We start from the raw sequence: 16,232 nt of genomic DNA, 5'->3' as shown, positions 1-16,232 counted from the left end.
AAAAAAAAAATCAGGCTGTAGAAAGTATAATTTTTATGTTGCTTTGTGTATTCTTTCCAACTTATATATATCTTTCATGAAGCCTGTTATTTAAAGTGGTGTACTGAACCCTACCTGAGAACAAAACAACCTACTTCACATGGTGAAGACTTTTTATATAAAACACACCAATGATACTTATTGCTATGAGGGTACATCACTGTTCTAAGCTAGTTTGGGTTATACATCTAAATCTTCAGAACTGTCTTATTTTTACAATTGATTATTATGAGAAGGTGATTATTTTTACATATGGTTGGGTGTCTTGCACAGGGATAAATCTTCAATAGTTCAGCTAAACATGAAAAAATACAACTACTTTTGATCATTTGCCTTTAACAAATGCGAAGCTAGAACTTAAATGACTTTTTCAGACTTTGACACTTCAAAGATAACAGGCTGTCTCTTTTTAAATCTTACTCGTGAGACAAGAAGTAAACGAATATTTGTTTACATATAACACATACTAGCTTTAAAGGATTAACTGCTTTTATTAGCTACTGCAGTTACTTTCTTTTGTATTTCCTTATTTCTAGAACATGCTGTGTGTGAAATAAGTAAATGCATAAGCAATATTGAAATTTACTTGGACAATGAAGCAGTAATATATAAAGTGCATTTACCATTCTTTAATGAAATGTGTATTCTGTCCTGCTTAAACTAAGGAAATGTATACAAGCCAAAATATTTTGTACTGATCGGTGGTTCATCCATTTAAAAAACAATTTCTCCTGAAGTCTGAATACTTTAAATGTATGAGAAATCATCTAGATGATATTATTAAAAAATGTTTTATCTTTGAATATAAGTTGTTTTATTAAAAAAAAAATTCTGAAACATCTAATTGCTGCTGTTTTCTGTTTGTTTAACTGCAACTGTTAACATGTGCTAACTTATGTTTATTATCTCAAATACAACATAATAGGCTAGCACAAGCTATCCAATTCAAGTAATCAGAGCTGGCTGCATAATGTAGCTTTAACAAATTCATGTCACAACATGTCAGTGAAAATGCAAGTGGCAAAGGGCAAGGACAGCTAAAGCTCATCAAACCAACACATAGAGGAATCTAAGATATTTGTACTCCGGTGAAGCAAGAGACTAAGTAAAAGACAGTTAATTCTAGATCACCACCTGTCTCTGCATAACTTATTGGTTCTGCCAGTGCCTCTTTTCCCCTCCAGCCTACTATTTTTCCTCCTCCTTAGGGAAAGAGAGCATTACACTACTTGTTTAACAAGCTGTGGCTGATATTTGATATTTTAAAAAGTTTTTGATAAATAAAGTTTTAAGAAAACTTAAAATACATCCTCCTGAAAAGAAAAGCAATCAAGGGTTCAAAGCAGTAGGTGGTTCTTGAAAGGATTTCTTGTTTGTTCAAAAGTCCTGATTTTGCCTTTTGTCCTAGTATTTTACAAATGAGGCTGTTGTGTTTTTGTTTTCACATGGTTTTATCTATTACAGCGCAAATGATGAAATAAATACACATACATCAGATTCTTATATTGCTTACCTTTTTGGATGTTGTGTTGGATACAACCAGTTGTGGCAGCTAAAAAGAACGATGAAATGATAGTCAAAAGAGGGAACTGTCTATCCCAAAAGTTTCCTGATTTCTGTTCCTCATGAAATCTATTTTAAGTGATTTAAAAATGTAGTCATTTTCAAAGGCTTTGGGATTCTGACATAGAGTTGTTACTTTAACCTCCTGCATCTGTACTTAGCAAAGAAACAAGCTGTGTTACAAGTTTCTCCAGGAAGCTGTCAGAACTGACAGGCTCACATAAGCTTCTTTGGCTTGATACCTTTCAAACAAGAAGATAATTGCAGCTCTACAGCTAGCTTCACTGGAAGATTTTGTTCATAAATACTCTTACAATTTTTGGAGATTTTTTAGACATCAGCATTACAACATGTGACTGTGTGACTCACAAAAGAAGTTTGTATTTAACATTTTTCTAGCTTTGTTTATGACAAAGCTATCCTCATAGAGGATCCAACCGAGGTCACAAGATGTGAAGTAAAGACTAAACCCAGAAAACCCTAATGCCATAACTATTTTCTGCTCTACAGCAGACAATTTAGTTACTATCACAGTTTAAATTTAAGCAGAGTACATCTTTCATTATCAAAGTAATATTTTCCAGTTGTGACATAGGTTAGAACCACACACTTTTCCATCTTTCAGCCCTTTGTGTCCTTATTTAAACTACTTTTATTATCAGCTATTTGTTAAAGGCATATGTTTTTCTTAACCTATATATGTACAACTACAATTTGATGGCAATATGAATTCAGAAAATAGACTGAGACCTGGAGTAATGGTCTTACATTACTAATTTACTGAATCATAAATTTACACCTAAAATAAATACTCAAGTTTTGAGCGATGACTATATCACAGCTGTAAATACAGACCTTTAATATTATACACAACTTTATTTCTGCATCCACCCATCTGTGTAAAATGTAGCCCTGGTTCTCACTTATTTTTCTGAAATGGAAAACAATGAAAAATGTTTTAGGTTGATGGGAGAACGGGATGTTCAAAGAAGTTGAAGATGCCATCCTTTCATCTGCTAAATATGTGCATGAAATGTTCATTACTTTCACATGAAATCAAAAGGTATTGCAAAGTATTTCACAGACTTCATAGCAACTGCAGGCCCTCTCTCTAAACAAAATCCCTTTGCTGGAAGATTTAAGACTCTATTCAACTCATCCCCGTGTCTTTCTGCACTATACAATTTTACTTGTCAGCTACAATTGTGCTGACATTTGGTGATGAAAGCTCAAGTTAAACATCTAGCATATTAATATCCTGCAAGTATTTATTTTTATTCCTTTAATATTTGAAAGGTTGTTTACTATGTCCAATTTTCACTTAAATATTCAGAACATACATTCAAGATCCATTTATAAAAGGCTGGAAATACACTCTATTTTGTACTGAGCTCAGACTAATCAGTGTTCAGCCTCAGTTTATGAGTGAATATAACCACACACTTCATTGGATTAAAAACTGGCCTATGCATACATTTTGCTGACAGATCTGTACTCAAGGCTGACTCCAGCCATCTGCAAAAATACTCAAAGTGGGCCTTAGAGTAGCAGGTTGAACATCATATCTTCAGGTAAGAACTCATTTGTACTCCATTAGTTTGTAGTTTATGCACAGCCAAATAAAGATTTTCAAAGAAAACTGCATATGCATACTACACTGGACAGCAACTTGAGTAGGAGCTGATCCCACTGCAGAGTCAGGCTGCAGAGCTCCACACCTTGTTTTGCAGTGCAAAAGGAATCAGAAGGATAAAAAAAACTCTATGCTCCTAAACTATTCAGGTATGCAGATACTACAGCAACAACAGAATATAAATAGTTAAAGCTTTTGTAAATTATTACTTGTTTCACATATAGTATAGTGTGGTAGGACAGCAATTAAAATATGGAAACACAGAATTAGGATCCTATGCGAGCAGCCAGTATCTACAGAACTTTAAGTACTTATAGGGTAAAACAGACAAGGTGGAATTCAGGCAGCTTAAAAAACAAACAAACAAAAACAACAACAACAAAAAAAAAACCTGAAATTGTAATGTGCTTACACAAAAGGAGGCAAAAAAAACAAACAACAGAGCAGTTAGATCACTAATTATACACTCAAAACATTATTTAGAAAGTCCCAGCTCACAGCAGTGTGATGTTCGTTCGCATGTAATAAATTAAGTACTGCTGCAAATCGAAACAAATAATATTTTTTCTTTACTCGCTGCTCCAGCTTTAGCTAGTACCCATTAATTTCAAATTCAAAGTCTCGAGTCCACAGATGAATTAACTTTATTTTTGATTTAATACTATATCAATAAATGAAGCACATGAAAAAATTCAAGCACTTGAACTTTGTTACTTAAATCTCCAAAGGCCAGCTAAAGCCTATTTTACATACAACCACTCACCTATATCTATCACAAAGTCTCTTCAACATAACACAGTATGCTGGATCGACAGTTCTGATGGTAATAAATACTGAAAAAGGCCATTCTTGAGATAGCACTATTAATCAAGCCACATTCAGCTATTTGGTCAAAAACACCAGTCATTCTGTTAATTGCAAGGCTTCAAGTGACAATCAGCTAGCAGGCTCTGCTGATTGAGATGAACCATTTAATGATAGCTTAGGTGATTACCTTCAATTTCTATTTAAAGATTGCTTAGGGTGCTTGATCAAAATTACTGATGAAAAACCTGTCACTGAGGTCGGCATTGTTTCCTGGGAACAGGAATGATACTGGGCAGCAGATAAACTCTACTGCTTAGTATGCTGCTCTCAAGCTTCCACTCCTGTGGCAGCTCTACAGGCTGAGCCACCAACCCGCAGTAGAACTCAAGTCCACTCATCACTGGAGAGTGATGTACAGAGCTCATAACAGCTCTAGTTAACAAAAGAGTACGTTGGGAACCATCTCTAAGATTCCCATACATTCTCCATCCCATTTGTGATCGTACAAAGAGAAAGATTCCACCTAGCATGACTAGTCAATAGCATTTTGAAATGATAGAATATTTATCTGGCATTAGCACTTACATTATCACAACAACACGCTACATCGTTGTTATAAAACTTTATAACAATTTGATTGTTGTAATCAATAGATTGAATTTCTATTCTCAACTCTGAAAGAGACTTGATTTTTCAAATTAAGTTAGAGTTGTAGATCTATTTTGAATGCAATTGGAGATACCTTAGCTCAGCTGAGCAAACAGGCACTTATCTCAGGTCTAAACGTGTTCGTGATTCAGTAACATAACAGCCCTTTGATAAACCCCCGTCCCACCCTCCCCTCCCAAATACAGCAGTCAGCCAAAAACAAGGTAATATTTACACAAAGCATAAAACACAGTGATTTTCAATTACATAGTTAAGAATTCACAGTGCTCACATTTTCACAAGAGCACTGTGAAACCTCAGTTGCTTCGAAATATGACATTTTCAGTCATACAATCTCCTTATGGGAAAGTCAGATTCATATTTTAATCAAGAGAAAGGCATTAAAAAAAATATCTGTTGCACGGAGGTTCTGCACTTACCCATTTTGAAAATGGAAAACGGGTATTAAAGAATTAACAACTTAAAAGACAGAACAGAAAGATGTGACAAGACAGAAGAAAAACAAGACAACAGCTTGTTGATGAGAACTCTACCTGAAGTAGAAATTCTTGATAGAAACCCTGATTTCTCACTTAGCTGAATTTTACTAGGGAGAAATGGCTAGGATGGGCTTGAGGGCTGAATCATGAAGCCTGTTGAAAGACAGGCACCTTACTTCAGTGAGCAGGAAAGCTGTGAAGAAGTTACTTTTGCCAATCTGAAAATGTACTGTCACCAGCTAAAAAACTTACTGCATTCCTCAGTTTCCTACTGCACATGCTGTTTTTCTTCCTGCATTATGCTTTTTGTAGGTATTAGCAGCTGGGTGACAAACAAAACAGCCTGTTTACTCACACTCCAAGGAAGAGCTAAAAAAAATAATTAAAAAAAAAAGGTTTTCAGCCAGACAAGCAAGCTGATGCATTTTTTTGGACTGCAAAATCACAAGAACGAATTACATAAATGCATACTGGGGGGTGGAAGTATCATCACTCCTTCGGAGGCTCCAAAATCTTGACCTAACTGAAATCAAGCATTGAAGTTGGACAGAGCTCAAAACTTAGCCTTCTCTTCAGCACCTTACTGGCTAATCACTCTCTGTGCATTATAATGGCTTTTACTGGATTTCATTACCACCGCTGTAACTATGCGTTTAGAATCATGAGATGGTATTCTACACATACCTGAGGGGATGTGACAGATACTCCTCCAAAAAGCTGCAACCAAACTGCCCTAGAGCTATTTGTTACTTCTCTTTCGTCAACAATTATGAACCCCACAGCAGAACCATTGGACAGGAATGCAGGCATCTGCTATTCTGCGCTAACTGCAGATGGAGGCCAGAGAAGTTAGACTGCTGGATCTGACATGAGGATGTTCAGGTGCACTCTAGATCCTGAACCAGGTCTGGCAGAAAAGTAACCACCAGAAAAGAGCAGACAAGAAGGAAAAAAAAAAATCACATAAAGCTGTTAGCATCCTAAAGCCTGTGCAATAGTGATGTCACCTGCCTAAAGTCTCATTTTGTGAAGTTACCACTTCGACTAAGCAGTAACTGAAACTGTCAGAATTATAGCCAAGCAGCAAGATCGTGTCATTTCATGTTGACAGGTTCATGAGAATAGCAAGAAATTGGATTTCAACATTTACTGTTTGTTGGCATTGCAGCTACTCTAATATAATTTCTTTTTTACTTCACAACATGAAAATTAGTCTTCAGTAACAACCAAATTAACAAAACATTACTGTATATGAATTAGACATGTTTATAATAAATTTTACATTCATCCTTTTAATCTACAGTGCTGTATTTCATCTATTACTGTGAATCCTTAAGAAAAAAATGTGACTTCAGAATTGATTAGGCAACAAAAACAGGCAAATTAATTCCATGTCACTTCTTAATTCTCAGAAAGAGTGCTGCTGATATAAATATTAATTTATGGAAAGTTTTAGTTGCTTTGTACTTTTCCATGCATCACCTTGCCAATCAAAACTTCATTCTCAGAGATTATTATAATTTGCCATGGAATTTTTCCCATAACAGTGAATATCCAGGAGCAGTGTTAAGCAAAAAGCACAAGAAGAACACATTTTTATTGTCAAATATAGCCTGTCACATTGTACTCCATAAATAACATATATCATAAATTGACTATTTATGAACAAGTGTTTACGACCTAGCTTAGAAAATCCTAAGTGCCATAGTGCAATCTACGTGATACTGTCTCTCAACTTGCTCAAAAATGCAGCTTCTATAGTCATCATTTAAATCGCTAAGTCACTACTTACTTCAATAGGTAACCCTAAATATTGTTTTTTTTTTACTTACAAACAAACAAAAAATGTTTTCACTGGGCAGGAAAGCACACAGGACAGTTTTAGTGACAAAAGAAAACAGCTTGCCTAAAAACCTAATTTACTGCACAAAGCTGAGTAGAATCTAATTTACTAAGGTCCTGTGCAATAGCAGAGAACCTATTAAACAATTTAAATGAAGGTTATGAATAAAACGAGTGCAGTAATATAGCCTGTGGAAATTAACAGGAAGGCAAACATTCCTGACACTTTCAAACAATAAAACATCCAGATTATAAAACTCTACATGAGAGAAACTACTTAGCTTATATTTCCCATTTCAGTTTTACAATTACAAGCTGATTTAATATTATGGTTACTTAATACTATGAAATATTACTGTAACTTGTAAATGTGTATATGTAAACATATAATTTCATTTCTTTTAAATACTTCCCAATAAAGAAGTATTCTGAGTATTTAATTTCATAACAACAAGAAGAGCCAAAGTCAGAGCACCGTGCTGCACCTTCCATGATCGGTTACCCCCACATACTACAAAGGTTAATACAGTTTGCAAATATAATCAGAAAGTCTCACTTAAGCTGCCACTTTCACAAAAGCTTTCCTCCCATTTGGAGAGTTAGGTTTTATAACAACCTCTGTGTGCCTATCTTCTAAAAGTAGGCAAGCGCAGGTTCTTTCCATCTGTACCTAAGAATATTCAAATACACCAACATTACCGTTCATATTACTAAACTAAAGTTCTTCTTCCTTAAGGTCTTCAAATGACAAATGCTAAGAAAGTATAAATTTAAAACACAACTCAACTTTGCAACTATGTTCAAGTGCCAGAACTCACAGTTTTTCATGTTTTAAACAACAGAAGCAATCAAAACAAGATTTGGCAGCAAACGAGATTCCAGCTGAAACATAATTTGGAGTCTGCCTGGAAAATATGCAGCATTGTTACAAGAGCTCATCATTTCTAAACAGTAAAAGGCCTTCATACTTACAACACATTTGTTTTTGTAAAACTCTACCTGGGAAAAAGAATAATTAAAAACAAAACAAACAACCAACTCATCTTTAAAATGCTTATTCCCCCATCCTACTAAGAAAAAAAATAAATAAAATCACCAGTAAGAGGAAATGTCACAGCAATTGGCACACTTTGAAATTGCTAATTGCTTTTATTTCACATATCAGCATCTGTCACTGTAAATACTAGCTAATCACACCAAGAGTATTGCACCAAGAGAATTCACCTACATTGCTTCCAGCTGGCTGGGAAAAGAAAAAAAGAAAAAAGAAAACAAAAACACAGCAAATATTGCTAAATGCTCAAACATCTAAAAGCGTTTGCCACTTGACTCAGCAGCTCAAACAGTATCAATGAAACTGGTCATAAAATCCCGAGATTCTGTCACATCTGCTCTGTAGTTATTTCGCAATGCTGTTTTGCTGTAAACTTAATGGGACTTATGTACAAGAATGAGTAGACCCCCTAGCAAGAACATTTGTAGTTTAGTGCTTGACATATATCACTTCCATATCAGAGCTAGAGTAAATGTAACGGTATCATCGAGGTGTTTCCCTCTCCCATTACATCAGATGAAATAATAATTTGGTAGGAAGCATTAGAAAGAAGCAGGTTAGTTTGAACCTAATGAACTTTAAACGAAGACTTAAAAAAAAACAAAAAAAAAACACAGACATGAGGCATTCAACCCTGTCACTAACTTGCAAGTGCTAATCCATTCATTTATGATAACTAAATCAGTATGACAAAGCAATTTACATCATTAAACTGCATGTATTAAATATGTATCTCCCATGGACATGAATAATTTTTTCTCAGGTATGGATGAGCAGACTATGCAGAAAGTTAGGACTCTAACTCAGTGACTTCTACAGAACACTTTCAGCATGTAGTCATAACCTCTGTTTATGCTAGCTAACACAGTGACATAAACACACTAGAAAGCATGTCACCAGTGTTCTCAAGCTCTCAGAAAAATGAATCCTGGATTCACTTGCTGCAGAACTGAACTATGTTCACTATTTGCAACATTATCTTTGAAGAAATAATCATTGGGATTTTACTTATCTATTTGTACTTGACTTCCTGAAATTACAGGTACAGATACTGCTTCATTCATTCCATCTTAAAATACAGCAGCTATGGCAGAATGGCTGTAGGTAGGAGAGATAGAAAACACCATATGCAGCTGCAGATATATACAATAAGAGCTCTTTTGACAAAAGCTTGATGTGGCCTATTGTGAATTCTGTATTATTAGGTGCTCTAAAGATGCAGTGACAGAAGTGAATCTTCCAAATAAATAAGTTTCTTGACCTAGTTCAACAGCAGACCATTAAAGATGACTACTGTAGTTTGAATGTTTTCTCCAGCTTCTAAACATACATCTTGGAACATAAGGTAAGAATCATTCTAAGGCACAGTACACAAGCACCAAACAACCTGACTTAAAAAAAAAAAAGATACATTAAAGTGTGCTTTTATTACCAAAACATTCTATTAAAGTAGACAAAGAATAATTCAACTGTTTTTTGAAAAGGTGTACTCATTTTTGCTTGCTTGACTTCAATCCCCCCCCTTTAAAAATTTTTTTAATTTTTTCCTATTAAACTCATGGTTACACACAGATCACACGTACCCCTAAAACAATCCTCAAGGTGCTAAAGAAAGTGATTAAATCAGTTTTTGTTTGTTTGCTTTTTGTTTTGTTTTTTTTAAACTACCATGCTTTAGGTAAGCAACTCCATGTTTGCAGTGGTAAGGTGCTATAGGGAAATGTAAACACACAGCGCACTTGTGACAAATCACTGTGATTAAGATTCATAATTTAATTTGCAATGTGGAAAATCAATCTCACATCCCATTTACTATCAGTAGATTTCAACACTCCTTGAAAACGTGTACTAACTGGATTTCCTCTTCATCCAAAGACATTTTCAGCTATTCTCAAAAAAAGTTCTCTCATTTCTCAATCTTTTAATTGAGACTTCAAAATCTTCACCACTACTCTTCAATTCTCTTTCCTTCCTTGCTAACATTTGCATGTAATTTTCTTTTCAAGAGAAAGGAAAACCAGGACTAAATCTCAGAAAAACAATTAAACATTCTTTAAATAAATCTCCTGTGTACATGCAGAGCCCTTTCTCCTCCCTGCCCTTTATTCCAGATTTCTGCCAAATACTTGTTTTTAAATGGAAAAGTGAATGTCTAGATAGTGTTATTATAGATCACTTTTGTTTATTTAGCTCTTAAGAAAGCAGATAGAGTAGAAAAGCTGTTAGACACTTCATCTCTGTACATGCCGTACGATTACTTGTCTACTTTATGAGCCTTTTTTGAAAGTCTTTTTCCAATGACCAAATCTCTACTTCCCCAAAAAATGGATGAAACGTGGCATTATTTGGAAGCGAATATACAATAGATAACTTCGTGCAGTACTGAGAACCACAGTTTAACTGTTAGGTTTGCAAAAAAGAGTTGAGATGTAAGGTAACGTCTATTAAATTCCTGACTTAAGTGATTTCAGTAGTGAGACACATTAATTTCAGCCATTTCACTTAAATGTTGATTTTTAAATAAAGCAGAATCCTTCCATACTAACTGTGAACGTGCCAGCGCTAAAAATAATTTTGCAGTTTTATCCACTTTCCTTAAAGTGCACAGAGTCTATTTTTTTTTTAAATCTTGCTCTCAAATACCTCCCTGAAATCATTTAGAAATAATTTGGCAAATTAATGAGATGAAAAAATTACAGCTTAAGTTTAACAGCACTACACAATATGAAAAAGAACATATTAAAAACAGAAAAGCATCCACATCAACATATATTTGTACTTGTTCACATGATTTCAAAACAACAAAATTAAAGAAATATTTTAAAAAGTGATACCTTGGGAATATTAGCACTTTCCCCCTCTAAGTTTAGATGTCAATAGGGTAAAAGAAATTAAATGCAATCTACTACTTGCTCAGCAGGCTGACTTTGCAAAGGGCTAAAAACCATGAAGTGAAACTGAGTGAATCCTGGAATTTTATTACATGCAGCACCTAGGGAAGAAAAAATACATAACTTAATAAATTTAGGATTAGAGTACTTTATCTAAATATACCTAAATATATCTAAATATACTAGCAAACATCCAACTTCTAATTCTTTTACAATGGTGTAATATTTAAAAAAAATCTGTTTAACCCAAGACATCTTGAAAGTATTTAAGTAAAAATACTGTGCTACTGTATGATACAACTCAAAACAGTACCATAAGTTAGGAAAAAATATATCTATATTTCAATCCTGATTAAGTTAATCAGTTCCTCCAACTCTAATCTCTTAAACACAGAACTATGCGAAATAAAAGATCAAAGAATGGCAATAAGCAGTCCAACTAAATAAGCTGTGTTGATTAGCAAATTATATTTGCTACTGATCTGAGAGTTTGCTAATGAGATGCCTGGCACAATGACTGATCTTGGATTGCTTTGAAGCTATGCTTAACAACCACGATCTCCCTGCCTTATGCCATATTTTTTAAAAAACCTTTAAATTAATCTTACACAATCTAGGAGAATACAAAAAGGTTGTAAATATTATTGATTTTTATGAAGTCTCACATAAATTTTGTAAACATCTAAAATATAAAAATACAGAGGAGAAATTAAAATATCTCAATTTCACATGAGGACAGTTGTCCTGATGACCAGCCTTTGATATTATGAGTAGCCATGTCACTGCAGTACTTAAGGAGCAATTAGTGACTTGTGTTTTAAAGTCTACCATAAATTTTGCTTATCTGTGACTTATTCAGTGTCAACAATATTTGCCTGTTGAGCAAGATACATACCATAACTTCCAGTTATATTGGCACATATAACAGCACCAAAGAAGTTTGGAACATGCTTCTGAATCCTGGAAATAACTTTCTGACAGGCTACTGTCGGGTCTGTTCCCATCCTCATATACTCCACTGCTTGATAGCTAAAGCAATTAAAATAAAATGAAATAAAAACATCTCCCATCCAGACAATTAGCCAAACTCAAGTTAGATATTACCTTGAGAGATTTACAGTGCTTTGAGTTATGGAAACAAACTACAAATCAGCAATTATTATTCAATAAAGTGTTATTAGAAACAGTACTAAAAGGGATTTCAAGATGTCATTTATACCATCTGCTATTCTAAGGCAAGACCAAACCTATGGTAACCTAATCATTTGCAGTAGAAGAGGATAAGCCACAGATCAGTTTAACAACTGTGAAGAAGTAGCTGAAGAGTTACTGGCTTTTATTTTTTATTGTATAACTAAGTTTCACATGAGGAATTATTACTAGTTTTCAAAATGACCTATCTGTAGGCAATCTCATTTGTTAAAAAACAACACCACCACCACCACCACCACCACCACCAAAACAACCTATGAAATTACACATAACTCACCCCTATTTATTTATTCCAGTAAGCATTAAAAATATTTTTCAGGAAATGCAAGTTTCAGAAAAAACCTCAGAAAAAAACTTTCATAAATATGAAGGTATTATGTTCAGATAAAGACTCCGAGCTACCTTCAAAATTTTTGTGAGATAATTTTTTAAAAATAATAATAAATCTTATTCTAAATGCAAAATAATCGAGATGAATTTCCCTTGCATCACTCTACAAATGACAACAGAGGCAAAGATCTTTGAGATGGATCACTTGCATTTCCAAGATGTCATCAGTGGGAAAACCTACCAACAATCCAACCTTTTATTGATGTTTACTTTCAGAAACAGAAGATTAAATGACAATGCATAATTTACTCAAAAGCAAACAGCACTAAATTTTGTCTTGATGGAAGATACATAAATAAATACCTCAGCTTGTTACACTAACAAACAGTCATCCACAGATAGCATTAACTATAGATGTCAAAGTGCCTCAGAAGAGACCTTTCCTTGCATTCTCTTATATTAGCCTTGTTTTTTAATACTAATCAGAAAGGTTCAAGTTATCAAACTGTATCTATCTAAACTTAAAGCTAGATTTCACAGATGTATCCTCAATAATCAAAACAAAATAAGATGTCATTGTCTCAAAAAAAAAAGTCAGAAACTATTAGAAATTTTGCCCTTGATTTGACACCTCTTGGTTTTCTGATAGATCAATTCTATTCTTACGAGAATGTGTCTTCATTTTTATTTGGGAATACTTAAATATCATGAAATTAAGAAAGATCTGATCTTTCAAGGAACCTGCAACTGTCTAGTCTGAGCTCCTAAAACCAAATGAAGCAAACATTAAACGTTTTAAGCATTACAAACAAAGGAGCAATGTACATTTTTACTGATTAATCTCATAGTGAAATCCAACTCAAAACTATTGTCAGTACCTGATTCCTCAAAATAATATAAACAAATAAAAGTAAACTCTTAATTATTTTGCCTTTTATTTCAAGACTGTCTTGGAACAGTTTCACACTCATTCAGGACTACAACTTTTAAAAATATGCATCTGTCAGAAGGCATCCATAACTGTCAGAGTTTCAGAAGAAATTAGTATTACTCAAGTATTTCAAGAATCCATTCAAGAATGGAATCTAGATTCCATAAAGCATCAGTGCTCATTATGTTCAGCTTAGGCTACTATAAAGCTTTCCTTTTGAGACTGGCCCACTAGAATGACTGTCAAAACTCAACGATGTAAACCACCATATTTTACCAGTTTATGCAGCCACAATGACAGCACTAAGCCATCTCTTCCAGTTTCAAATTAGATATCACATAGTCCTTTTACAGTGACACTCCCCTACATTCCTCAGTAATCTGATAGTCACTCATCATATTTTCTACAGTTTATAAGACTTATTTCTCCCATACCAAAACACTTTGGAGAAAAAGTTCATCTGTTCTGTTAAAGAACATTCAGGTTGGTAATACACCCATTACTGCTGCCTGTCTGCTCTCAGCTAGGCAGAATTTGGTGTTAAGTTGAAGGATGACTTGATCTTGCTACTGTTCTTCCCCCTTACATTCCTTTCTCTCCCATTTCAAGAACCAATAAGTCAGACAGTCTTTCAGTCAACTACACAATTAGCTGAGCTTCCACTTTGCTTTTGAAAGCTAGGAAAGTCTGCCCTATGGACAAACCTGGGTAAGAAACGCATCATGGTGTCACCATCTCCAGTAGCTGCAGCTCCTCCAGCTGTGCTATCAGCATAGGATCCTGCTCCAGCTATTGGAGAATCTCCAACACGGCTGCAGTGAACAATGAAGAAAAGTATTTTTACTAAAGAGAACTGAAATTTACTAATATCAGTGAGATTATACTAATGTAATAGCTCTTGATCTGATATCTGCTATAAGATGTGATATAAGAAAGTTCTTATGGCTCGAGTACACCTTTAACTTTGTCAACTTAATCACCTTCAGCTGGGTTAGCATTAAACCTATAGGAGAACAGAACAGGTAAAGAGGTCACTTTACTGCAGTCAGAAATCTTGACATAAAAACTACTGACAAAAGAGATCTGCGATGACTTTACTGATCTGAAACTTAGTCCTCCTTCAGTGTATGCCTCTTTGTTATTATCCTGAATATAGTTAGGATAGTAAGTTTTAGCCAGTGGGCAACAATGAGCAGCTAGGGCAACTACTATGTTCAATAACTCCTACTAAATTCAGAAGTTGTTTGAATTGGTAGAAAAACACAATTCCTAACTGGGGCAAAAAATCTCAAAGACAAAAAACAGGCCTGAGGCTCTGATTCTATATACATTTACTTAGAGAATGCGCACCTTTCAAAAAGGCTCACTCATTTCTAGTGACTTGGCTTAAATTTATTTCACAAATACACCAGTTTTTTATATGCCTACATGGGCAGTTAAAACAACCAGAAAAACAGTTCTTCACACATGTTTTATCTGTTTCTTAGCATTTGGATTTATGGTAGTGCCTTGCAATAACTAAGATGGTTTTGTGGATGTCACTCTCTAAAATATAAGCTTATATTACGGTGAAACAGCATAACACAGGAAATGAAACGAAAAACAAGCTTTCTTAGCAAAATTAGAGATACTAACCCCGGAATTTTGTGGACGCCACCATTGGTAGATGTCCCAGAAACAACGGTTCCATTCTTACCAATTACAACCATACCTAAAATTTTCAACATGAAACATACTCAGACACACTGCAGAGCAATTTGTTAAACCGTCACTTTATGTCTTACCATCAAATAGAACCATGATATACAGACTTTTAAAAGTTATCAATATGCTGAAATACAGAAAAATTGTATTCTTGAAGAAATTATTTGTAAAGTTTTCCTATTCTGTAAACAGAATAGAAGAAAAATGTAAGTATGCTTTATTTTATACATTCAAGAACAATTTGACAAACTCTGCCTTTGGCAACAAGTCTAAGTTCTTATTCATTTCTCCCACTTCTGCAAAACCTTTTAAGTTAGTCTGACAGCTACATGGGAGACGCGATCTAAGTTCACTACGGTCAAGATAAAAATAACTATTTTTAACCTTGATCAGTTTTCTAAGCATATATACTTGCCCAGCCTGTTGTGCTAAAGTGTCTGAGGGAGAAGCAGTAGGGTAATAACAAATAAGAGACAATAAAAAAGGAAGGAAGTGGCAGTGCACTGGAAAAATATATCCTATGTTTAGGAACTTGATCCTAACAAATAAATAATGCGGTCGTGAAATCACTATAAGTAGGAATGAAAGATTATGAATTCAGTTTTTGTAAGAAATACTTTGCTTTAAACTCAGCCTGAGTTAATTAACAGAGGAATGAGGAAAAAAATAGGAACAGAGTTATCAAAAAGTTGTTACCAATAGTATCATGATTACGAATGTTTTTTTGAGAAATGGTCTCTTCTTCAAATGAAACTTTTTCAAGCCGCTTATATGGTCCACAGGATTTTGAAGAATCTGGTACCACATTCTGTAATTATACGCATGAATAATAAATTATACTGTATAACAGAATAACGTGAAACTATTACACTCATTATCTATAAACTACTACACAATTCTGCAGCTGTACTGATGTCCTACACTTGGTTTGCTTAAAGAGTGAAGACTGACTTCTGGTATTATCAGGTGAAAAGATTTTTCAAGTAAATTGTTAGATATCACTAGATATTCTATTTTGCTTCACAGACTGACTGGTCAAAAAAGTTCATTCTTCAGTAAAATGAAGGGTTGTTTTTTT

The 16,232-nt window shown here is 34.3% G+C and overlaps 1 protein-coding gene across 1 annotated transcript; it reads right to left on the bottom strand.

The window, feature by feature from the left end:
- Positions 1–9,739: 9,739 nt before the first annotated feature.
- Positions 9,740–15,968, bottom strand: LOC100548334 (N(4)-(beta-N-acetylglucosaminyl)-L-asparaginase-like; the record flags this gene model as incomplete). The annotated part of the gene is made up of 5 exons (XM_010709867.2): positions 9,740–11,078; positions 11,873–12,006; positions 14,155–14,262; positions 15,086–15,161; positions 15,851–15,968. Coding segments are annotated over 5 exons (537 nt in total), but the record flags the coding sequence as incomplete, so codon positions are not given.
- Positions 15,969–16,232: the final 264 nt, after the last annotated feature.

Source organism: Meleagris gallopavo, chromosome 4, assembly GCF_000146605.3.
Source record: "Meleagris gallopavo isolate NT-WF06-2002-E0010 breed Aviagen turkey brand Nicholas breeding stock chromosome 4, Turkey_5.1, whole genome shotgun sequence".
In the NCBI taxonomy this organism is placed as follows: domain Eukaryota; kingdom Metazoa; phylum Chordata; class Aves; order Galliformes; family Phasianidae; genus Meleagris; species Meleagris gallopavo.
This window is presented reverse-complemented; position numbering and strand designations above follow the sequence as displayed.